Below are 25443 nucleotides of genomic sequence, written 5' to 3' on the forward strand. Positions count from 1 at the left end.
CCTTGCAATGGCCAATTGGAAAAACAATTGTCACTAATAAACGTAGTGTAAAAAATCTTGGGAATATGTGGGACAAGAATAGAGGTTTTGGTAATCAGACTCAGCCTCAGTTTAACCTCATTTTTGTTAATCAGATTGAGGAATCGGTTGAATTGACCAATCCGTTGGGCCGTCACCCATATGTAATGAAATGGGAGATGAGGATGACTGCACAAATTTAAGTCAGTGCAACAGTCAGACTGAACTAATTGATACAAAAACACCAAACACAGAGGGGGGAGGAGAAATGCAGTGAAAGGTAAATATGGTGAGGAACGTGTCACACAGCACAAGAAACCCCAAACACTTTTGTTTTTGTAAACCACCAAACTGTAAACAAGCACTGATTGTGTTGGCCTATCTACAGATAGTCAAAAGGATGTTGAATCTGCTATTTTTCTATGCAACTCAATCATGTTGAGTTCAAGTACAGCCATTGTAAAATGGATTTAGCCTTAAAGGGGACTGTGACACAGATATACAATCTATTGCTCGTGACAACAAAGTGAAATTAAACTAAATGGTAACAGAGAATGTAAATGAGGCTCAGGCACAAAATCTTTGGTAGGCTTAGTGCCTCACTTCCCTAGAATCATGTCGGTAAGTAGGCCTCAAATAGTACTGGAGAAAATATTAATATTATTATTATTATTATCAATATCTCAAGTATTGCCTTTATTGGTTAAAATAAAGCCCAGCATCCCGGAGTCGCCTCTTCACTGTTATCGTTAAGACTGGTGTTTTGTTTCTGGACATTTTGAGCCTGTAATCGAACCCACAAATGCTGATGCTCAAAAATACTCAACTATATTAAATAAAGACAGTTTTATTGCTTCTTTAATCAGGACACCAGTTTTCAGCTGTGTTAACATACTTGCAAAAGGGTTTTCTAATGATCAATTAGCCTTTTAAAATGATAAACTTGGATTAGCTAACAACGTGCCATTGGAACACAGGAGTGATGGTTGCTGATAATGGACCTCTGTACGCCTATGTAGATATTCCATTAAAAATCTGCCATTTCCAGCTACAATAGTCATTTACAACATCAACAACATTAACAATGTCTACACCCTATTTCTGATCAATTTTATGTTATTTTAATGGACAAAAAATGTGCAACAAGGACATTACTAAGTGACCCCAAACTGTGGCATTGGACGAAGATAGAGAGGCATAGTATAGAATGAAGTATATACATATGAGATGGGTGATGCAATATTTACACACAATTAAAGATACCTAGGAATGGTATAGAGTACAGTTTATACATATGAGATGAGTAATGCAAGACACGGAGACATTATTAAAGTGGCTAGTGTTTCATTTCCTTAAAGTGGCCAGTGATTCCTAATCTATGTCTATAGGCAGCAGCCTCTGATGTGCTGGAGATGGCTGTTTAACAGTCAGTGGTGTAGTATAGAATAAGAGTAGGTAACAACACATGTGCTACGCTGATCCTCAACACAGGAGTCCCTCAGGGGTGCGTGCTCAATCCCCTCCTCTACTCCCTGTTCACTCATGACTGCATGACTCCAACACCATCATTAAGTTTGCAGATGACACAACAGTGGTAGGCCTGATCACTGACAACAACGAGACAGCCTATACAGCGAGGAGGTCAGAGACCTGGCCGTGTGGTTTCAGGACAACAACCTCTCCCTCAACGTGATCAAGACAAAGGAGATTGTGGACTACAGGAAAAAGAGGATGAGCACGCCTCCATTAACATCTACTGGGCTGTAGTGGTGGAGCAGGTTGAGAGCTTCAAGTTCCTTGGTGTCCACATCACCAACCAACTAACATGGTCCAAGCACACCAAGACAGTTGTGAAGAGGCCACAACATAACCACTTCCCCCTCAGGGGAGTGAAAATATTTGTCATGGGTCCTCAGATCCTCAAAAGGTTCTACAGCTGCACCATCGAGAGCATCTTGACTGGCTTAGTACATCACTGGAGCCAAGCTTTCTGCCATCCGGAACCTCTATACCAGGCGGTGTCAGAGGAAGGCCATAAAAATTGTCAGACTCCAGCCACCCTAGTCATAGACTGTTCTCTCAGCTACCGCACGGCAAGCGGTACCGGAGCGCCAAGTCTAGGTCCAAGTGGCTTCTAAACAGCTTCTAACCCCAAGCCATAAGACTTCTGAACATCTAATCAAATGGCTACCCAGACTATTTGGATTGCCCCCCCCCCCTTACACCGCTGCTACTCTGTTATTATCTGTGCATAGTCACTTTAATAACTACCTACATGTACATATTACCTCGACTAACCAGTGCCCCCGCACATTGACTCAGTACCGGTACCCCCTGTATATAGTCTCACTACTGTAATTTTACTGCTGCTCTTTAATTACTTGTTCCTTTTATTTCTTATTCGTATTTTTTAAACTACATTGTTGGTTAGGGGCTTGTAAGTAAACATTTCACTGTAAGGTCTACTACGCCTGTTGTATTCAGCGCATGTGACTAATAACAGTTGATTTGATTTATAGAATACAATACAGAAATACATATGAGATGGTGTGATGCAATATGTAAACACAATTTTAAAGTGACTAAGATACCGTAGAATAGTGTGGAGTGCAGTTTGTGACGACCCTCCTGCTCTGTCTGCCGTATTCTTTCGCTTTGCTCTTGTTTTCCTTATTAGGATGTTGGCGGGCGGAGCTGGGAGGGTCGTCAGCGACATGGGACACACCTGGGCCCGGGTGTGTCCCCGGATAAATGCACCAATTCCCCATTCATTGGGGAGACTCTCCATGCATGCACACTTATAGATTTTGGTTGTGGCCATTTGGTTGCTTTGGTACCTTTCAACACACTTCATTATCACCTTTATGCACACAACCACTCACCATTGTTAATTGTTTTTAGTTTACTTCAGTTAATAAATATATTTTGTTATTCCTTATCTCCACCTTGTCTCCTTTTTGTTACGAACTTCGAGCTGGTTCGTGATGAGATTAGTAATGCTAGATACGGAAGTATTATTAAAGTGGCAGTGATCCATTTCTAAAATTGGCATTGATTCCAAATATTTGTCTATAGGCAGCCGCCTCTGATGTGCTAGTGATGTTTCGCAGTCTGATGGCCTTGAGATCGAGAGAATGAAAAACAGCTTCTGTCTACACAGACCCTGGTTCGATTCCAGGTTGTATCACAACCAGCTGTGATTGGGAGCCCCATGGAGGGAAGTGCACAATTGGCCCAGCGTTGTCCGGGTTTATCCGGGGTAGGCCGTAATTCTAAATAATAAATTATTTTTAACTGACTTTCCTAGATAAATGTTAAATAGAAACATGTAATTAAATAAATTGTATTTTGTATAGGCCTGTAATTTGTTGCAATGCTTTTTTTTGTCATTTCATTGGCAATGACATGCATCTTGGATCATTACCGTCATTGAGGGTCCTCCCAAATATGAGTAAAATGATGTCCTCAGGTTTAATGGGGGGATTGTAGTCTAGTCGGGTGGGAGTGGCTACTATTTTGATAACAGGTGAAACAAAAACAACTGGATCGCCAACCCGTAGCTTCGTCCAGCAACTAGGCATTTGTATTAACATTTATTTGATCAATTCTGACTTTTACATGTTAATATAAATGTAGTTTATAGACTACCCTGAAAATGTGAGACATATCCTGTGTTTTTCAGGCATTGGGTACCAAAACAACATGTGCTTTTGATGTATCATAATAAATCTGCGGTAGTCAGATCGTCAAATCGAATGGGATATTGCGTTCACTTGTCAGTAAACTTGTGGACGGTTTAGTTCTATCCAACAAAGACGTGATAAATCCGAATCAGAACTTAAAATCGTGACGCAATAAGAAGCTTTTATTATGCGTTCTGGTTTCATGTCCTTGCTCTTATTTTTGACATTATCTGCCCAGATTTTGATATTTGCCTCTACGATCAACATCCTACGAATTGTTCCAGCCTTGGATTTGCCGACGTGTAGGCTTCATCTGCTCATGCTCTAGCAGAACCAGCCAGCCCAATTACCAACATGGCTGTAAATGTTTCTTACGTATACATTTTTATTTTATGTATTCATCATTTCATATCCAAAGCCGCAGTCGAAATCAGATTCTCCGACTTCAAAAGCTGTGCAGACGAGGAATGCAGTAGTAAGTACTTGGCGCTGAACTCAAGCGAACTTGCAGGTTGCTTCCATCTTTCCATAGCTAGCTAGCTAGCTTGACCGGTGTTGTCATTTCAAAGGGAAGAAGTCGGCTAATCTAGCGCAGCTGTCGTTAACGTTAGTTGTAAATACCAATACATAATAACCTAAACTTGCTTAATTGTAACCTAAGCTTGCTTAATTGTAGCCGAAGCGAAGTCTTAGCCTGTGTTGACTACTGCCTGTCTAGTTGCCAAATTCTGGAACTACAACAACTGTTTCTGTAGTAACTACGTTAGTAGCTTGCACAATGTAAACAAGCTTTCGGCCTATATATTTTTAAACCAAAGGCAAAGCCACACAAGGGCCCATAGCTACTCCAAACTTGTGAACATTGACTAACTAGCTACATGACAACTTGCCAGTTGATCTGGCAGTCTTCTAAACTAACTAGCTCGCTACACATAATAAGAGATGTTAGCTTGATTGTAATCAACCTCTATATTTACTTACTAAATGGACCATAAATATATCAAACTTCTGTTGGCTTAGGAAGCAAATTGCAAGATGGTGTATAGGCCTGGTTAGCTATAAAGCTAGCTATTGTTTACATAAAATACTGGCATGTCATTAACCCCTCTGCTTGCAAGTTCTTCTCTTTTTACATCTACCTTATCAAGACAAAACAATATTCTATTTACCCTTAATGCTTGGCTTTCCTTTTGGATACTATGGCTCTGTAAAAAGAGAAGCAGGTAAAACAAGGTTTGCTTTCGTGATTTGTATTATATTCACGCCCTGATTGTGCATGGGGCACAAAGGGTGGACGCTGAGGTAATGGGCTGAATTCTTTGGTAGGGGTGAAACAACTGATCTTTGAATCATTCCTCTCCACAGTGCTCTTGTGCCAGGGGAAAGCTTTTAGCGATTTCACCAGACCAGACTGTCGGTTTCTTCCATTTAAAAAAGGAGAGACTATATATGTCTACTATAAACTCTCAGGCCAAAGGACAAATATATGGGCAGGGAGTGTAAGTATGAGTTAATATTTAATTACAGTACCTGTCAAACGTTTGGACACATCTACTCATTCAATGGTTTTACTTTATTTGTACTATTTTCTACATTGTAGCATAATAGTGAAGACATCAACACTTTGGAAAACACATGGAATCATGTAGCAACCAAAAAAGTGTTAAACAAATCAAAATATATTTTAGATTCTTCAAAGTAGCCACCCATTGTCTTGATGACTGCTTTGCACACACTTGGCATTCTGTCAACCAGCTTCATGAGATAGTCACCTGGAATGCAATTGTATTTGTGGAATTTATTTCCTTCTTAATGCGTTTGAGCCAGTTGTGTTGTGACGATGTTGGGGTGGTATACAGAAGATTTGGTAAAATACGAAGTCCATATTATGGCAAGAACAGTGCAGTCGCAAAAACCATCAAGTCCTATGATGAAACTGGCTCTTATGAGGACTGCCACAAGAAAGGAAGACCCAGCGCTACCTCTGCTGCAGAGGATAAGTTCATTAGAGTTAACTGCACCTCATATTGAAGCCCAAGTAAATGCTTCACAGAGTTCAAGTAACAGACATAGCCCAACATCAACTGATCAGAGGAGACTGTGTGAATCAGGCCTTCATTGTTGAATTGCTGCAAAGAAACCACTACTGAAGGACCCTAATAATAATAACAGACTTGCATGGACCTAGACACATGAGCAATGGACATTAGACTGGTGGAAATCTGTCCTTTGGTCTGATGAGTACACATTTGAGAGTTTTGTTTCCAACTGCCGTGTCTTTGTGAGATGCAGAGTAGGTGAACAAATTATCTCCACTTGTGTGGTTCCCACCGTGAAGCATGGAAGAGGTGTGGGGGTGCTATGCTGGTGACACTGTCTGTGATTTATTTAGAATTCAAGGCTCACTTAACTGGCATGGCTACCACAGCATTCTGCAGTGATACGCCATCCCATGTGGTCTGTGCTTAGTGGGACTATTATTTGTTTCTCAGCAGGACAATGACCCAACACACCTCCCGGCTGTTTTGGGCTTTTTGACCAAGAAAGAGAGTGATGGAGTGCTGCATCAGATGACCTGGCCTCCACAATCTCCCGACCTCAACCCAATTTGAGATGGTTTGGGATGAATTGGACCGCAGAGTGAAGGAAAAGCAGCCAACAAGAGCTCAACATATGTGGGAACTCCTTCAAGACTGTTGGAAAAGCATTCCTGGTTCAACAACACAACAAGCATTTTGGGACACCTGCAATAACATCTGCTAAACAAGTGTATGTGACCAATAAAATTTGATTTGATTTGGGCTACTTTGAAAAATATCAAATATTTAGATATTTTTTTGTACACTTTTTGGGGGTTACTACATGATTCCATATGTGTTATTTCATAGTTTTGATGTCTTCACTATTATTCTGCAATGTAGAAAATAAAGAAAAACTCTTGAATGAGTAGGTGTGTCCAAACTTTTTTACTGGTACTTTATGTGATAACATTGCAGTCTAGAAGGAATGTTGAAGCTTTTTCTGTTTTGTTAACATGTTTCATTCTCTGTTTTGTTTCCATTTCTTACAATAGGTTGGTAACCGCTTTGGTTACTTCAATAAGGACCAACTCGTAATCAATCACATATACACTGAAAAAGAATTGGAGATTCCTGCTGAGGTAAGTCAATAAATAGATGTAGGCCTAGTTCACTACTGCCAATGCATCATTGCTTAAAACATTATCTGGAATGACTGAACTTCTTTCTGAAATAGGTAGTATGACTCAAACAATGTTTTCTTTTTCTTTTCAGGAAACCGACTTTGTTTGCTTTGACACTGGACATGATAAGTTTGACAGTTATGACATTGATTCACTGTTAGGTTCCTCTTTATTGTTAACAGACAAGGAGGAATCTGTGCAAGTAACCACAGAGACTTTTTACCTAAACAAAAGTGCTGAGAGCACCACGGTGGAAGTGGATGAGCCTCCACCTGAAGTGACATTGTTAGAAAATGATGAGATAGATAGGGATGTTCCTGAGGACATTGATAAGGTTGTAGAGGTTCTAGATAATGATGATCTGAGACATTTTGAGGCTTTAGAGTCCTCTCTGCCTCAGCCTGAAACTCTTGACACAAAGGGAGTGGAATATAACACTGTATTTGAGACCACAGCTGAGAGGATCAAAGATTACCTTCAGAAAGATCAGCAGAGGACAGAGGACTCTGTGCCGTACAGTATTGTTGAACCAGAGGAAGGTGAGATCAAAGAAACCCCCTCAGAACCTCTATCCAAAGATGATCCTGAGTTAGAAACCACACTTGGAATAGCTTTTGATGCTGTCACTTCCAATGATGAGGACACTTGGAAGGTGACTCCATATGACGAGGAAAGTGACAAGACTGAATATCAGCAGGATGAGGAAAGTGATTATCATCTCAGGGAAACTCCATTGCTGGCTTTTTCTGAGGAAAGTTCAAATTTGGAACACGAGAACATTCTGGAATCTGATCATACAGAGGAAGACAGTCTATCAGAGGTACCTCATACACTGAAACAGGACTCCAAGGACAATAACCTGTGGTCTGCATTTGGTGATACAGTTTTCAACATTGTCAGTGGTGGGGAAAGAATAGCTCATGTTGCCAGTTCAGAGGAAGATGAGGAGGATGACGAAGGTGAGATTACACCAGAGCAGCCTCCCAAAATTGAAGAACCCAAGGAGTCATGTGGCTGTTCTACTTCCTCTGAGCTAATCTTTGAGCAACCTGCAGACTCTAATTTCAGTGAGGATGTTGTCAAAGTAACTGATGAGGATTCTCAGATGTTGCAGTTTGAGGATGAAACTGAAGAAGCTGACATTGAACCTTCAACACCTCCTGCTGATGAGGTGAGTCCCTTTGAACACACTGAGGCTTTAGCAGAGAATCTTACAGTAGATGACAGCCCAGTCCTTAAACAGCTCTCACAGACAGACATGCTCTCAGACTTTGATAGTAAAATTAAAGAATTAGAGCAGAAACAAGCTGTTGAAGAACTCCCCATACAAAAAGAGGAGTCAATAGATTTCTCACAAGTAGAGAATACATTTAAACAGGGTGGTACAGAGCTTTTCAGACTATTGCGAGAACCATACCAGAAGATCCCAGATCCAAGTAAAAACACAATGGTGAAAGAGAGCCATCTTGAACTCCCCATAGAGGATGATTCAATACACCTAGAGTGGGAAGAGATTGAGGAACAGTTGCTAGAGGATGAAAATGCAGTATTGTCTTCATCCAAAACTGAGCACACGGATGAAAATGACACAGAAAGTCTATCTGAATTTGGGTCAGAGCAACTCAATAATTATACACAAACCGATGTTGTATCCAGTGATGTGTTGGATGTGGTCCAACATGACGAGGCTATTGACATAGAACCTGAGGTGCATGAGACTGAAAATGATGCTGAAAGCCACACACCCTCACTTAAAGATAAAGTTCTGGATCCCCTTCCAAACAAGGAGACGGAATACAGTGACAATGTGTTGAGGCTGACACTATTGCGAGACCACTTCAAGGAGGAGGATAGGGTGGAATTCCTGTTTTCTGACCTGCAGCTGAAGGCTGCCCGGCTGTCCCAGACAAACACCAGTGAGGACATTGAAAAGGTGCTGGAAGCCATTTTGGAAGCCTCTGAAACCCCAATCCTGGATGAGATTGAGAGGATGCTGGATGCCCAGGAGAACGCTGACCTGCAGCAGGAGGCTGGTGAGTTTGTTGAGGAACCTTCCATCTTGGACGACTTCCGGGAATTGGTGTTCACCCTGAGTCAGAAGTACACTACGGCCAGAAACAGTGCTCCCATGGCAGTGGGCAGTCAACTACACCCTGACACAGGTAATGTTTTTTTTGTTGTTTTTTTTCAGTTTATGTTCATGTCAGAGTATAGGAGGATTAAAACCTTTTGTTAAATAAATATTTGGAAAGTCTCATTACATTGCTAATGACATGATAATAATGCCTGGAGATTTGGTTTGCAGAATAAGCTGTATTTAAGAAATGCCCAAGAAGTACAACAAAGTAAATCGTAATCTGTTGACAGAACAAATACACTTCCTGACAATGCCAGTTAGATTGTAATACATGAACATTTACTCACTGTTTGCACCTCTCTGAATGTTTCAAAAGATGGGAATATGTCTGATGATGCGGAGGAAGAGAAGACATTCCCACAGTCTGTGGAGGACACAGACAAGGACAACCTCACTGTGACCGAGACGGGTGAAGAGACTAAGGCACCTGAGGAGCCTGCCCATGATGGTCACAAGATGCCAGATATGGACATTGAGGAGGATAGTGGGTACTTGAACAGAAACGAAGACAATCAGGCAAGCTCTAAAACTCCAGAAGAAATCCAGAGGGGCCCTCAAACTATTTTTGAAAATACCTTGGACATGGGACTTAGCGTAGACATGGATCACCCTCCCTCAGGTAGGTGTTCATTATATTTCCCTACGTTTGAAATTGTGGTGAGATGTAAACTGTATGCATTAACCTAATTTGCTTGTGCTGTATTTCCAGGATCTCTGGAGTCACCTGTCACTGATTTCCATGAAGATGAGCAGAGTGGTTCATCATTCGTATCAGTGCTAATTTTATCTGGTCGTCTCATCACCCAGTTTTATGAGTATCTTGGAATATATGGTGTTATGGTAAGTTACTTCATATATTTCTCTCTTGTGAATGGGCTTTCCTTTCCATTGTAATTGACTAATTGCCTGCATGTAGTGCTTAGGACTCAAGTATTCATACTTATTTTATTATTGCTGGGACAATGCATGTATTATTTTTATTTGGGGGGGGGCACTGAATGCAGCCCCGTTCAGTGATCCTTTCCCATTTTTTTGTAGACAAATCAAAATCAAATCAAATGTATTTATTAATATAGCCCTTCGTACATCAGCTGATATCTCGAAGTTCTGTACAGAAACCCAGCCTAAATCCCCAAACAGCAAGCAATGCAGGTGTAGAAGCACTAGACGTGTTCTAGTGAAGTGTAGGCTGAAGTTAAGTGTCCACAGCCGGTGTTTTGCTTATTGAGTGGGATATAAATGACTCCGCCGCTCGTTTTACCAGGCTTTGCGTAGAGAGTAATCGCGTTCAGAACTCTAAAAGGAGGCTTAGTAGACATGTTGTTGGCGAAGCAGAGCCAGCATAGGCAAGCTAACCTTCAAGCTTAGGTTATAGTAGCTAGAAAGATAGGTACATATTGTCCTCTCCTGGGTAAATAGAACCACGATGAAGGATCCTCTCCAGTAGTCGACAACGTTGGTGAAATTAGGATTTTCGGGTTTACGCAAACGAGTTGCATTGTAAGTCACAAGCCAAACTAACTTGATAGCCAGCTCAACTGACAAAGTAACGTACGGTAGCGATGGATTCGGAAGAAACAACCCCATTACCCACTTTGCTGATGACAGAATCTGATCAACTGTCTGTCTTGTACTTCAATATGTAAGTAGTTGGCTACAATGTAGCTAGCTGGCAAGTCAAGTCTTAGGCTGCCATATGGCTGGCTGGCTAGCTACATTGAAACTGAATCTTGTTGGCAACTTAATTGTCTTGGGGAATGATTTTGTCCAACAATACCTAATGCATTTCCCAAATAGTTGCAGCCTAGAATGGGTCACTTGATTGCTCTTAGTTTCGATTTTTTCTTTTGCCTGTCCTCTTCCTCGTTAAAAAAAATTCTCACTTTCCAGACTAGCAGTATCTGTTCTTCCTGTATCTGGGTCTCAGATCGAGAGGTACCTTCAAGTTGTTGAATTTAGCTTTGACAGCTTCCCCTTACATAACTCTCACCTGAGGTTACATGCCATTAAAATCGACACATGGCTCATGTCTAGTGATATGTTATGTAATCATCTGTTTTGTTTATTGGCCATTTTACAGGGTGAAAGGCTACATGATGCAATCTTTTGCACTCTCAATCCACATAGGCCTAAGGCTTGTTAGTTAGATCCACTCTGTGGTGATTCACTTAGCCTTTCCCTGAATTTCACTGAGAGACTGCGATGGAAGTTCTGTATTGTGCAAAGGTCACCATGGATGGGCAGTGTTAGGACCCCAGGCCAATCCAATCCCAATTGATTACATACGGTCAAGGCAAATCTTCTCTCTATTGATTTTGATCAACAACTAGGTTATAGGCGATGTCTATTTATAAACCCACCTTGATTTGATCTGAAGATATGCCTCTTTGCATTGACCTAGAAGGTGCTCAGTGGGATATCCATTAGCCATGCTTGTAAACAGAACACTGGAATGCCTGATGGTTTAGTTCAATGTTTTTAACATCACTTATTTTCTTCTGTCATCTCAGGCCAACTATTACCCAACTTATTTGATATGCCTGACATGTGCTGTCGTAATACTGATTGGACCTGTCTCTCCCCAGATGGTCACCAGCCTGCCAGAGCACTGGAAGCCAGGTCCAGACTTCTACAGCGTGTTCTGTGAACCCGTGCTGGTCACTGCAGGTGCCGGGGTCATCGGCTTCCTCTTCTGGAGGAGCATTCTATCTGTAAGTCGTTGTTGCACAGTTACCGTTTCATAATTTCTGATTGCTTTATGTTATTCTATGATGTATTGTATGCTACCATTGAGGAGGCTGTTTGCTGGCCACTTTTCTTTTCCTCCTCACAGGTCAAAAGCAAGTCATATCTAAGTAAGTTCTTCTCTCTGGCTATTTAGGGTGCATAGTGAATCCTCATTCATATTGCTTACAGGCTGGTGTCCTTGTCATGTGTAAACCATGACTGATTTTATGTTCTTGTCATGTATTTTATTAGCTACTGAAAAAGAGCTGGTGGACAGGATGAAAATGCTTGAACAAGAGAAGAAGGAGATACTCCAAAAGGTCGCTGAACTGCAGCAACGGGTAAGTTGCAGAGACTTTTCACTGACTTAAGATCCAGAATTTTGAGTTCAATGTGAATTAAGGGACATAATGTTTTGACAGTATATTTCTACTGGGTTCCCCTTAGGGCGAAGATCTTAAAGAAAATCAAAAGCTGTCTGAAAAATCTGCCACTTTATCTCTGGAGAAGATCCAGGATTTGGAGGTGTTTCTGAGAAATATTATCTTGATCACATGTCATTGTCATGCTGACAATTATTTTATTTTTCATTATAATTGTTTTCTTCTCCATAATGTTTAAATTAACTATGCATTTTCTTTTTCTATCCAATAGAATATTGTGCAAGAGATTGAGAGACAAAATGAGCGCCTGGATGCGGAAAATCACTTACTCGCCATATCCTTTGACAAAGAGCGGGCCAATACTGCGAAACATGAAGATATGGTGAGTAGTATTGAGCGATTTGGCTGTAATTAAAATGTTTCAGAACAACCAATTCTCTGACGTCAGTTCAATTATTTGAATCCCATTAAGTTAGTTTATTATGTGAGCTCAATGTGCCGTTTCTCTAGAGAGAAATCAAATCAAGCACAAACTTTGGGACTTTTCAACAGGCAAATAAATATTCAACATAGTTTAGTGCAGAAAATGTGGTTATTGACTAAAATGACCACAATCCATTACACCTACAGCTACCTGGACTTGTGCGGGCAGTCACAGAGAGAAAGTGACAGCCTGCAAACGAAAGAGACACCCTAAGAGAGCAGTTGCTTTCGTGATGTAGACAGCATAGGCAGCTACTATTAGCCAGCTACTATCCTAAATAGGATGGCTCGTTGTTGAGCACAGAGAAAGATGGTTGTCATTATGCTTATCATTATCTTTGCCCATAGATGTCCAAAATGGACAAAACCATTGAGAAGTTGAAGCGCAGCAAGAAGAAGTCCCAGGACACACTCTCAAAGGTATATGTCATATACGTGAACATGCCCAATGAAAATATGTCAAATATATTAACATTGCAACAATCAAATGTAAAGTGTTTATTTCCTTTTAATTATCCTTATCATTGAACCTGTAGTCTACCATTCTGATGGATGAAGTCAAGCTCCGTGAAGATGCCCGGAATGTCCAGCACCAGGTTCTGGAGAAGGATATTGCCACCCTGAAGGAGGAGAACCTCTCGGTGAGTACCAATATGGAACAACGATTCACAATTTAAGCCTCAAGACATTGTGTAGGACTCATTGGCCATGCAGGGCCTGCATAGCACCGTCCTTATGACCTCATTTCCTTGTTACAGCTGCACCATGCTGCCAAGTTGTGGGAGGAGAAGCACAGGGAGACAAGAGAGCAGATCAAAGTCTACCACAAGTCTCAGAAAGACCTGGAGGATTCCCTCGTTCAAAAGGACCACAACGTTGAGGTTTTTTTTTTTACACGTTACAATATTGTTACACACATCAATTCCTGTTCACACCTTCTCAAATGCACCTTGATGACAAAGAAACATGTCACCTTTATTATGTTCCAAAAAAATACTTCTTGACTGATTCTAGGGGAAAAAGTGTCTCAATTGGTGCTTCTCAACCTCTCTGGCAGGTTCTATCTGACCTGCTAGGAGACCTGGAAGCCTGCGATGACCTGAAAGGTGGAGTTGTGGCTAACGGGGAAGCCTTTAACGGTAAGTCACCTGACACTGTGTCCTAATCAGAGGAGGCTGGTGGGAGGAGCTATAGGAGGACGGGCTCCGTGTAATGGCTGGAATGGAATGAAAAACATGGAGTGTGCTCGACTCCGTTCCGTTTACACCATTATAGTGAGACAGTCCTCTTATAGCTCCTCCCACCAGCCTTCTCTGATTAGGATACTGTTATGTGATTTGGTCTTATGTAGCAAAATGTTTAATTGTTTTTTACATTGGATTAAGGTAGAGACTTGGAGCAACAAAATGGTATATCATACATTACAGTTGAGGAACAATGGGAAAGTAATTCTGCTTTGAAAGTTAATAGCTTGTAACTCATACTGGAGAGCTCTTTGTCTATACCCATTCAGCATTGTCCACACCCTCTTTAACATTAGACCCACCCATCTCTTTAAGGATTCACATGTGAGGTCGTGTACTAAACAACCAAAGATTTCAAGACTAAAGGCTGGTTTACACTACGTCTATCGACATGTCTGTAGACAGTTGTCGCAGTGACATGAACATTCTATTATGAAGAAAAAATCGAATCACAAAAACGACAGGCCGCATGACATCAGCAGCCTGGTGGTCCAAAATAGCATAATTGGTGTATTTTAACACCAATAAACCCAACCATTTAAAAATGGAATTTTGTATATGTCAATCTAGCAAACCAAGAATTTCTAAACAATGGTTTTGTTTGTTTCTAGCTTATTAGTTGGCTAGCCAGTTCAAATAATGACCATATCATATACCTGACAAAGTCTTAACTTTAGCTAACTAGTATTCATTATTACAGGAAAATAAACTCACAACAAAATCATTATATACAAATTAAGAAAATAGCTTACGGATATTAGTGTGACGAAGTAAAAGCAGGGTATTCTACTGGAGAATTTTAGTACTTGGACAGTGTCTCGTTGGCCTAACGTTATATCCTAATTTAGACTTTTATGCAGGTCATGTTCTTCACATATTACTGTCTCTGGTGATCACACACATATCAAATAAAATCTGGTTACTTGCATAGTGGAGTCTTTTGTTTAGACTAGCTAGCTAAACAATTAACCATAATCCCAACTCATAACGTTACTACCTTGCATGAATCCCCTGGTAGCTAAAACTAACCAACTTGTTCGATGTTAACCTAGCTAGCTAACATTAGGCTATAACTAGAAATGCAAATGCATCTGCGATATGAATAATATTATTACACAGATCATACACTTAACATTAGCTGGCGATCCAGCCAGCTAACGTTAGCTAGCTAACAATATGCTTTATTTTGCAATGAGAAAACGACTTTCTGACAAAATTAGAAACTCTGCATATTTGCAATCAAACCACTGAATTTTCTCCATCTACTTTGCTATCATACTCTGCTTCCACCGGACAGTCCACTGATTTCAAAACTTGGTCCTCCTAAATGTGGAGAGCATCTTTTCAAAAAAGCTGCGTTAGAAAGGATTACATACTGAGAAGCTCATGTTATAGACCAAAGCGTGCTACATGGCAGACCAATCCAAACTCGTTTAATGGCGCGTCCAGCTCATCCATTATCTCAGCCAATCAAGACAAAGGGAAGGTTCCTTCCTTTTTCCGTGGCTAAACTAACTCGGCTCGTAGTTTACAATTTTTACTCGTATTTACGGATGGTATACAAGTTTGTTATTAAGGCACATGGAAGTTCACATACCAGAAGGCATTTTGCAAAACAAAAACGCATTTTGATAGTTATACATTCAAATGTTCCTGTGAATTATTGACGCGGTACATACGCCTACTTTCCTGAAACGTGTCACTGTGTTTACAATTATTTGTTTCAGACAAGCAGACCATCATCCAAAACCGCATTAAGCAAATGATGGTCGTCTCTCGGGTAAGACTGAGTTCTTTCTTGAACGGACCCAGATTTCTGTGTACCTGAAGGCAGGTAAAACTCGTGCTCAGAACCAAGAAGTGTGTCAGCTCTTGCACTAACTGTTGGCAGAACTTTCCACAGGTCCAGGCCACTCTGTCTGTTGTGGAGGAAGAGCGCGATCGCTTCATGACCAAGCTGCTGAACGAAGAGAAGTCCAGGAAAGAGCTGGAAGGTATGTCCCAGCAACTAGAATTTGATATGCATCACTACCTTTTCTCTCTCAACACTATCAACTTGTTTTCGACCACAGAGCAATTTCAGAAGCTGGAGCATGACATCTTGCTGGTGAAAAGTGACAAGAACCACCTGGAGAACCAGTACAAGACCCTGCAGCAGAAGAATGACATCATGACCGAGATGTACCAGCAGAAGGAGAACGCTTTGCAGCAGTAAGTAGAATCAGAAGCGGTGCAGTTCATGCGTTAATACTATAGTAGGGTTTGTTCTCCATGGTTCCACACCATGTAAAAAAATAAAATAAAATAAAAATTATTGTCTTTTACTGTATTCTTTTACTGTGAGGTTTTCAAATGGACTTTAAGTAGAGTTTGATTTAATTTGTGTCGCCTTGCAGGAAGCTGACCAAGGAGGAGTTTGAGCGCCCCAACAAGGAAGACCGGCTGACGAAGGTGGACAGCAAGGCCCTAGAGGAGGAGGTCAAGGTGTGTAAGCAGCGCGTTAAAGAGATCCAGGATGAGCTGAAACGGACTGAGAAGTCCTACAAAGCCCAGATCATTGAGCAGGAGCAGAAATCTCACGAGAACTGGGTTTGTACAATACAACTTTTCTAGTCCATTTGTTAAAGAAACATGTCTCATTTCTCAACCCCCATCAGTGGCACATACATTAGGATCAGGACATTTTTTTAAAAGTCATCTGTTTGGCCAGTCATTTGTAAGGTGAATTTAGTCCAAAACAGGAGATTTTAAATGTCTATTCCTTCTCTCTAGGTGATTGTACGCGCCGCAGAGCGAGCTCTGTTCGACGAGAAGAAGCAAAACACTAACCTTTGTAACTTGTGAGTGCAACACTAATACAACAGACTCAATTGGGCTATACCAATGCAGGGCTCAAGGCTTATTTAGTTGATGGCACCAGCACATGATTTGGTTGCATACATTTTTCGCCACTGCACGGATATAATGACCTGACCTGTGTCCCACAATGTACCTGCATTCCATACAGAACCAGGCTAATAATGACTAGCCATCTTTACATTAGCATGCCCTTGAGTTCTAACATTGATTTGGATAGATTTACTCAGGGTGCAATGTGACTTTTTTGTCAGTGGAAGTTTATAAATCCTTTGAGATGCATGCTTTCTCTCTCTATTCAGCTAGTAATAGGCTACATTTGGTTATTAATTAATGATATATTAAAAAGCTGTATGATAGAATTTTGCAATTTAAGACATTGCTCTGTTTGTTAGAAGTGCGGAAATGTATTTTCTAAAGTAAGCCTGTAAAAGATTATTTTACATTTAGTATGTTTGTCCCTTAATTAAGACAGACTGCTTTTTGAAGGAGAGTTCAATATGTCGACAGTAGGCTAGCCAAGACGAGTGCTAGTTGTCTTTGTAGCTTTCTTTTTTTGTACACTATCAACAGTAGCCAGTAGAATATTTTTTTTCTCCAGTGACAAGCGAACTGAGGTGGTATTCTAGGATTCAAAAAGTAAGATATTTCTTCTAACACATCCAGGGAATGCATGATTGGTATTTTGATGTGAAACCTGTCCAATTAGGATCCAAAATGATCCGATATGTCTGCCTACACACCTTGACCTAGGCTATATTATTCACCACCTGAGGAAGTGGAAACTCAAAACACTTATCTAGATTGCTAACTCTAAATATGTTAATGTTACTAGATAGCTAATCTATTAGCAAATGTAATGTCTTACAAAAGATTTCCAGCACTAGGCCCGTCCAGGCTACTGGATTTAGCCCTATTCACTGCAAATGGTGCACTCCACGGGCGCATCAAAACCATGTACTACATAGCCTACTCCGGTTGTTAAGTGGTGCCATGAGCTCCATATTGAAAGCTGAGAAATGTAATTGTATACTCACAGAAAGCTGTGACTCTCCTCTCTGTAACTAGAACAACAGTAGCTGCTTTGCAAACTGCCTTTTTCCGAATTGCACTTTAAGCAGCGGTCATATGGTTGTACTAATTAGAATGCGCACCTCACCTATTGCTCACTCAAAATGGAGACCGTCAGATCCTTTCATTTGGTTTATTTTTGGTCAATATCACATTTTCTTTTTGAATGAGTCATAGTAGTAAAGTAAAAAGAGAAGCATTGTGAACCAAAGGTTGCACTGCCAAGTCGAATGGCCACAAATGCAAGTGTTTTGGTCACAGTTTTGCAAGCTGTATTAGTCTAGATTTGGAGGTACAGTATTGAGAATCTAAATGCCTGGTCTCTTTTTCACCCTAGACTGACTGACATGTCCAGCAAGCTGAATGAGCTCCGTAGGCCTCTGTTCAAGCCCACCCCTGGGATGGCTCCCATGCCTCTCCGACGAGGTAAGAACCAATCCTCAGTTCACGTTATTTAGTGCTGGCGACTGGCACGTCTGCATTCAGTAAGGCAAAATTGTCAGAACATATCTTGCAGATAGAAATTAAATGAATAGGGCTGATATGACACTATTCTTGAGGACAGAGAATCATTCTATCTGAACGTTCTGTAACGTTCCTGGACATTTCTATTGTCTTGTCGGTTGGATATCAGCTGTGACTGCGTTTCAAATTAGATCTTGGACTTTTTGACTGTCTGATACCCCATCTGCTGTTTGACTTCCACCCTCTGAAATGCATGTTTTCCTGAGGTTTTGATTTGTATTCCTTGTAGCTGGTCCAATGTGGAGAGACTGACAGTGTTTTGTTGTTAAATGGTTTTGCTAAACAGGTGATTAGTACGGGCCCTCACCTGTGAGTGGAGGTGCCCCTTCCCCCTCCTCTCATGATCGAAGTTCACGGGTGCCACCCCCCTGTGGGGTGAAGGAACGAGCCCTATCGGGAGTCTCCTGAACCTCCGCCCGGACAGCCTTGGCCCTGCTGATTGGCCGAGCAGTACCATCCCTCAGCCAATCAAACCCCCCCTTGTTCACCCTTGTAAGCCCTGACTCCCCGCTTTCTTTTTCACCTTTCCTTTTCCCTGTCTTTACCTCTGCTGTGGTGTTTCAATAATTCACTTATTTTTCTTCCTACTGCTCTCATTCTGCTCCTTGCTGGTACCCACCTCTGACCTTTTCCTCTTCCTAATGTTTGCCTTCTGATTACGTCCTCTCTGATTTTCGAAGACATTCTTTCCTGTCTCTTTCACTGCCATCTTTTCTCCCTCTACTGCCATCTTTCTCACCTGTGTTTGCGTGTCCAGACGATCCAGAATGCTCCTATGCCCCCGTTTGCTTTCACAATTTGGAATAACCGCTCTTGCATGCCTCTTGCTCTTTCAGTATTATGGTGGTGTTTTTGTTGTGTTCAGCTGTTGTGTGTGGCAACTCGTTAGGTTACAAAAGCTTCAGCCTTTGCTTTCTCTTGTGGGATTAATGCATTCCATACATTTTTATATTTAAAATATACACTACCGTTCAAAAGTTTGGGGTCACTTAGAAATGTCCTTGTTTTTGAAAGAAAAGCATTTATTTTTGTCCATTTAAAATAACATCAAATTGACCAGAAATACAGTGTATACATTCATGTTGTAAATGACTATTATAGCTGGAAAGTTTATTTTTATTTTTGATGGAATATCTACATAGGCGTACAGAGGTCCATTATCAGCAACCATCACTCCTGTGTTCCAATGGCACGTTGTGTTTGCTAATCCAAGTGTATAATTTTAAAAGGCTAATTGATCTTTAGAAAACCCCTTTGCAAGTATGTTAGCACAGCTGAAAACTGTTGTTCTGATTAAGGAAGCAATAAAATTGGCCTCCTTTTAGACTAGTTGAGTATCTGGAGCATCAGCATTTGTGGGTTCGATTACAGGCTCAAAATGGCCAGAAACTAAGCACTTTCTTCTGAATCTCGCCAGTCCATTCTTGTTCTGAGAAATGAAGGCTATTCCTTGTGAGAAATTGTCAAGACACTGAATATCTCGCACAATGCAGTGTACTACTCCTTTCACAGAACAGCGCAAACTGGCGCTAACCAGAATAGAAAGGAGTGGGAGGCCCCGGTTCACAACTGAGCAAGAGAACAAGTACATTAGTGTCTAGTTTGAGAAACAGACGCCTCACACGTTGAGGAACTGGCAACTTCATTAAATAGTACCCGCAAAACACCAGTCTCAACGTCAACAAATGAAGAGGCGACTCCGGGATGCTGGCCTTTCAGAAGAAAAGTCTTTGTTTCTGGCCATTTTGAGCCTGTACTCGAACCACGCAGCCGTTATACTGCTCAGGAAGGAGATGCGTTCTGTCTCCTAGAGATGAACTTAATCCTAACCGACTTGCCAAAACTATAGTTTGTAAACAAGAAATTTGTGGAGTGGTTGAAAAACGAGTTTTAATGACTCCAACCTAACTGTATATACACATACACACAGTACCAGTCAGAACTTTGGACACCTACTCATTTTAGGGTTTTTATTTGTACTATTTTATACATTGTAGAATCATAGTGAAGACATCAAAACTATGAAACAACACATTGAATCATGTAATAACCAAAAGTGTTGAACAAATCAAAATATATTTGAGATTTTTGAAGTAGCCTCCCTTTGACTTGATGACAGCTTTGCACACTCCTGGCATTCTCTCAACCAACTTCACCTGAAATGCTTTTCCAACAGTCTCTTGTTGGCTGCTGTTCCTACACTCTGGGGTCAAACTCATCCCAAACCATCTCAATTGGGTTGAGGTCGGGTGATTGTGGAGGCCAGGCCATCTGATGCAGCACTCCATCACTCTCCTTCTTGGTCAAATAGCCTTTACACAGCCTGGAAGTGTGTTGGATCATTGTCCTGTTGAAAAACAAATGATAGTCCCACTAAGCGCAAACCAGATGGGATGCCGTATCACTGCTGTGGTAGCCATGCTGGTTAAGTGTCGCTTGAATTCTAAATAAATCACAGACAGTGTCACCAGCAAAGCACTATAACACCACACCACCTCCATGCTCCACGGTGGGAACCACACATATGGAGATCATCCGTTCACCTACTCTGCATCTCACAAAGACACGACGGTTGGAACCAAAAACTCTCATATTTGTACTCTTCAGACCAAAGGAAAGATTTCTGTCAGTCATCTCCATTGCTCTTGTTTATTGGCCCAAGCAAGTCTCTTCTTATTGGTGTCCTTTATTAGTGGTTTCTTTGCAGCAATTCGACCATGAAGGCCTGCTTCACGTGGTCTCCTCTGAACAGTTGATGTTGAGATGTGTCTGTTACTTGAACTCTGAAGCATTTATTTGGGCTGGTAACTCTAATGAACTTATCCTCTGCAGCAGAGGTAACTCTTGGTCTTTCCTGTGGCGTTTCTCATGAGAGCCAGTTTCATCATAGAGCTTGATGGTTTTTGCGACTGCACTTAAAGAAACTTTAAAAGTTCTTGACATTTTCCAGATTGACTGATCTTCATGTCTTAAAGTAAGGGACTGTTTCTTTTTGCTTATTTGAGCTTTTCTTGCCATAATATGGACTTAGCCCTATTTGGTAAAATACCATCTTTATAACACCCCTACCTTGTCACAAATGCATTAAGAAGGAAAGAAATTCCACATGAACTTTTAACAAGGCACACCTTTTAATTGAAATGCAGTCCGGGTGACTACCTCATGAAGCTGGTTGAGAGAATGCCAAAAGTGTGCAAAGCTGTCATCAAGGCAAAGGGTGGCTTCTTTGAAGAATCTCAAATATTCGGGTACTGGTACTTCTAGTTCTGGAAGAATAATATCCTACCATGACATGACCAAACATTTTCCTCGGACTGCAAATAGACCAGACTTTGCTATAAATAGATGGTAGCATGAACCAGTAACGTGGTCCTGAGTCAGGTGCCTAATGACAACCAGGAGGGCCAAGGTTAACATTCTAGAAGATTTGAGAATATTGCAGTGTTTTACGTTGATGTATCACCGTGTATTTATTGTCCAACAGGACCACGACCTCGCGGCCGTTACCCTCCTGACCACAAACACCCAGTGGCTTCTAGACCTGGTAGGGATTGTATTTTTTTGTCAATTAGGGTTGATGTGGTATTATCCCTAATCGAGCCCTTATCCTAAATCTCCTCTAATCATTCTGCCCTTTGTTCCTCCACAGACACCATGGCCCCACGTACATCCTCACCAAGCGATCTGGGCCGCTCGGTAAGTGTCTCAAATTGACTGAAAATGTCCACAGGTTATTTACTTCCTTATTATGTAACAATGTCAGGAGGGAAAAAGTGACATGGAACTAGAGAAGGAAAGTTTCAACGAAACACCGTGAGTCCTTAAGGTCTTATGTGCATCTCTCCCCCCTGTTCCTCATGTGGGTGTGTTTGCACTAAACAGACCGCTCCACTAAAGTCACAGGCTGAGGCCCAGGCCTCCACAGAGAACCCAGAGGCAGTGAGTATTATGTTGGAGGCAGCAGTGGCAGGGATGTGGATGTGTGTGTGAGCATGCTTACCCCAGCCGTGGATCAGTGGCTGGAGTGGCAGTCAGCTGGGTAGTGGCTTCACAGGGTTGTCAGACTTAACATTGCTGGCTGGATTCTGACATGCGTGGTTGCTTGTTTTAAGGAGCTTACAGACGGGCTGCAGTAAACTGAACATTTCTGCCTACTGTATGTAGATGCCAGCGGTCTCGGTTGTTGTCAGCTCGACGGTTGTGATTTAAAACATTGGTTGGTTGGCGAGATGGACTCTGCTCATTGGTCAACCATGCATATTTTGAAGCCTTGAGCGTAGAGCCAACGCCGCAGCTCACTGGAGTGAGTACCACGAACGGCAACAATTGCATAACTGCTTGCCTTTTGCCGCCCTAGTCCCATTGAAGTCTGAAGACCTTTGCCGCTCCCCGTGGCCCGTCTGTAAGCTCCTTTTTATTTTTTCCCTATATTACAACACCCACCCTCCCTTTGACCCCCACTGAATGAATTGGTGACACTGTTCTACAAAGCCATAACTTCAGCACAACTACATAATGGACATCTCAAATGTGTTATCATTTAAAGCTGTGTGTGTTTTGAGGTTAATGCTTTGTGGAAACGGTCCTGATTCTGAATCTGTGCGTAGGACTTGGTTGTGTGATTCTTGTGGGACTGTGTAACTTGACTTATTATTGTGGGATATTGTTGTCTTTCTCACCAGTGCATAATTGTTTGTTTTGTTCTAACCTAACGAAACTGTTTGAATCAGATGAAAGGGGCTCTCATTGTTAGTGCCAGCAGCAGGGCTACAAGCACAATGGACCTATTGCTATTCTTTGTTTTTAATATTTTTTGTTGTTGTTCCTCCAGAACACTCGACCTCAGGGTCCTGGCTCCCTGCTGGTCTCTCCCATCAGGTCCCCCCCCGACTCAAGCCCCGGCCCCCTCAGACCAGTCATCAGCCAGCCCTCCGGACTCTGCTACCGTCCCATTCCCAGACCCCACCACATCCCTCCTCCCCCACCCTTCATGCCTCCCGTGTACCGACCAGACAACGGACACTCAGGCATGATGCCTCCTGGACCCCCACCGCCGAACGGACACCCGCCTGGTCCCATGATACCACCCGGACATCGGCCTCCAACTCCTGGTGCTTACAGTCCCCCTTCCCCACACAACCGGTACCTTCCTCCACCTTCTCACTATGAACCGGTGCCTCCCCCATTCGGTAGGTGGTGAATTCTGGCCCCCAGCTTTTATCTCAAGTTGAGTCTTTGTTATTCGCATCGCTAACCACAACTGAAATACTATTGTTATGTTGGTACTACAGTGTTATATTTCATTTGTATGTTCATTTTTCCTTCTACCTTGGTGTTTCCGGCAGCCCTCCTATGGCCTGACCCATGGGACCCCCACATACCTACGTGCACTATGGACCACTTGATCACTCCATCCTGCCCCCCGGGGTGGCCCCATACCCTCATGTCGGCCCCAGAGACTTCCCTGTGCAGCCACAGGTCCCACATGGCCATGACTCTTCAGTGGGCCCCCAGCCCGGCGCTGGCCCCCAGGGCCAGGGGCAAGACTATAGGTCCCAGCAGGTAACAGCTGCCCCCCAGGACTCAGACAGCTCTGCCATGGCAGAGCCTTAGACACCTACCACCCATTAACGACCCAGCTACAGTTAATCAACCACGATTCATCTCTTTATTTTTTTGTTTTTTAATTAGCTGAAAATAAATATGATATACTTGCGAACAACAGAAGTATCTAAAAAGTTAGTTCCTAATAAAGCATCAGAAAATCAATGTCTTATGTTTCGTGTCTGAAATGTAATAGACTTGAAGAGGAGTAGTACTGAGGCTTGTTACTCTGCAAGAAGTCCTATTGTGCAATAACATTTCTATTGTGTGACTGAGCTTTTTAAAAGGTTATTATGTTGATTTTGTATTCATTTCACAATGTTATCATTGTTTCCTGTGGAAATTATTATTAAAAACAAATGGACCCCAAGCTTTTGGGTTGCTTGATCAATCATTTCAGAAGTTCCATATTATCTGAGCTCTTCCCAAAACTCTCTTCAGAATGAACTGAAAGGGAAAGTTGGGGAAGTTGAAAGTCAGATGTACTTTACTGTTCTTAGGTCATTTTATTAATACAACCGGTAAAAGGTACTGCAGTTTTCTATTACGCGTATGACAACTTTTACGATCCATTTTAGTTTGAAAGGAAATGTCTGACAGTGCATTTTGTTTTGTTATGGGTAGCTGTATTACATGTGAAAGGCCAGTAATCACCCACTAACTGAACACCTGTCATATTACATTTGTTTCGTGTGTTTCTTTTTGTTTTGTTACATCAGGAATGCATCACATTTTTGTATTTATCAATAAAAAGAAAATAACCCCCAAAAAATTTGCACATGACTAAAGACTATTTGCATTAAATGTATATCATTGCATGCGTTGGTTAGAAATGTTTTACTCTCTGTAGGTCCCAGAACTTTTCTTTGTACCCACTGACTATTTACTGCTACCAAAACACTTGTCTGATTATTGGCATATCTGGAATGTTATGATGTACACTGTTATCGAGGCTGTCAAATTATTGTGTAGCTGGGCTCTGCTCTGCCTGTCACCATACTGTACACTGAAAGTGGTTCTGAGTGAATGACACAGGGAAAAGTAAGGGCATACAAGGGTTTGAGTCTTATTCTATAGTCCAGGGTTTCCCAAACTCTGTCCTTTTGCCCTAGCACTACACAGTTGATTCTATTTAATCAACTCCTCAAGCTTTGATTATTTGAATCACGACCGAGTTTGCGAAACCCTGCTCTAGTCTACAGAAACAGTGCAGATAGAATGAACAGGGTTTGTCAATCACCTTCCAGGTTTGTATTGACATTGTACATTTCTACAGTATGTGACGCCATAAATGGAGTTACTGAAGGTTAATCATGATTTACTAAGTGGATTTTCTGTCGACACCCAACACTTGAATTTCCTGTCTTTGTATATGCTAACAATAACTGCTACAGTAAATACCCATCTGTTTATTCCTGATTTAAGTGGATAATTCTGGTAATTACTATGGGCACTCCTGCAAAGCCTTCGCTAAGTCTTACACGGCAGTGACTATGTTCGTGAGAATCAA

General features: G+C 41.6%; 2 protein-coding genes across 6 annotated transcripts in view; both read left to right on the forward strand.

The window, feature by feature from the left end:
• Positions 1 to 25443, forward strand: part of LOC118386654 (solute carrier family 35 member F6-like) — a 379817-nt gene that overhangs the window by 329960 nt on the left and 24414 nt on the right. The gene's annotated exons all lie outside the window — the stretch shown is intronic.
• On the forward strand, positions 3532 to 24709 carry LOC118386659 (transport and Golgi organization protein 1 homolog). Of its 5 annotated transcripts, XM_035774377.2 has the most exons (26): positions 3534 to 4176; positions 5067 to 5200; positions 6775 to 6861; positions 6995 to 9065; positions 9357 to 9659; positions 9750 to 9880; positions 11626 to 11751; positions 11874 to 11895; positions 12020 to 12108; positions 12215 to 12292; positions 12422 to 12532; positions 12982 to 13053; positions 13170 to 13274; positions 13392 to 13514; positions 13691 to 13772; positions 15605 to 15657; positions 15781 to 15871; positions 15950 to 16088; positions 16274 to 16466; positions 16650 to 16717; positions 18142 to 18230; positions 21814 to 21873; positions 21979 to 22025; positions 22212 to 22268; positions 23161 to 23518; positions 23675 to 24709. In XM_035774377.2, the coding sequence occupies exons 1-26, from the start codon at positions 4056 to 4058 to the stop codon at positions 23893 to 23895; spliced, it is 5031 nt and encodes a 1676-aa protein (XP_035630270.1). In that variant the 5' UTR covers positions 3534 to 4055; the 3' UTR covers positions 23896 to 24709. The 5 variants fall into 5 exon arrangements, 3 of the variants coding, with proteins under 3 accessions (XP_035630270.1, XP_035630271.1, XP_035630272.1); XR_004826263.2 differs by lacking the exon at positions 23675 to 24709 and having other exon boundaries at positions 3532 to 4176; positions 22212 to 22731; positions 23161 to 23301; XR_004826264.2 differs by lacking the exons at positions 22212 to 22268; positions 23675 to 24709 and adding an exon at positions 18616 to 18821 and having other exon boundaries at positions 3533 to 4176; positions 23161 to 23202.

The sequence above is a fragment of the Oncorhynchus keta genome, chromosome 8 (genome assembly GCF_023373465.1).
Source record: "Oncorhynchus keta strain PuntledgeMale-10-30-2019 chromosome 8, Oket_V2, whole genome shotgun sequence".
Taxonomy (NCBI): Eukaryota; Metazoa; Chordata; class Actinopteri; order Salmoniformes; family Salmonidae; genus Oncorhynchus; species Oncorhynchus keta.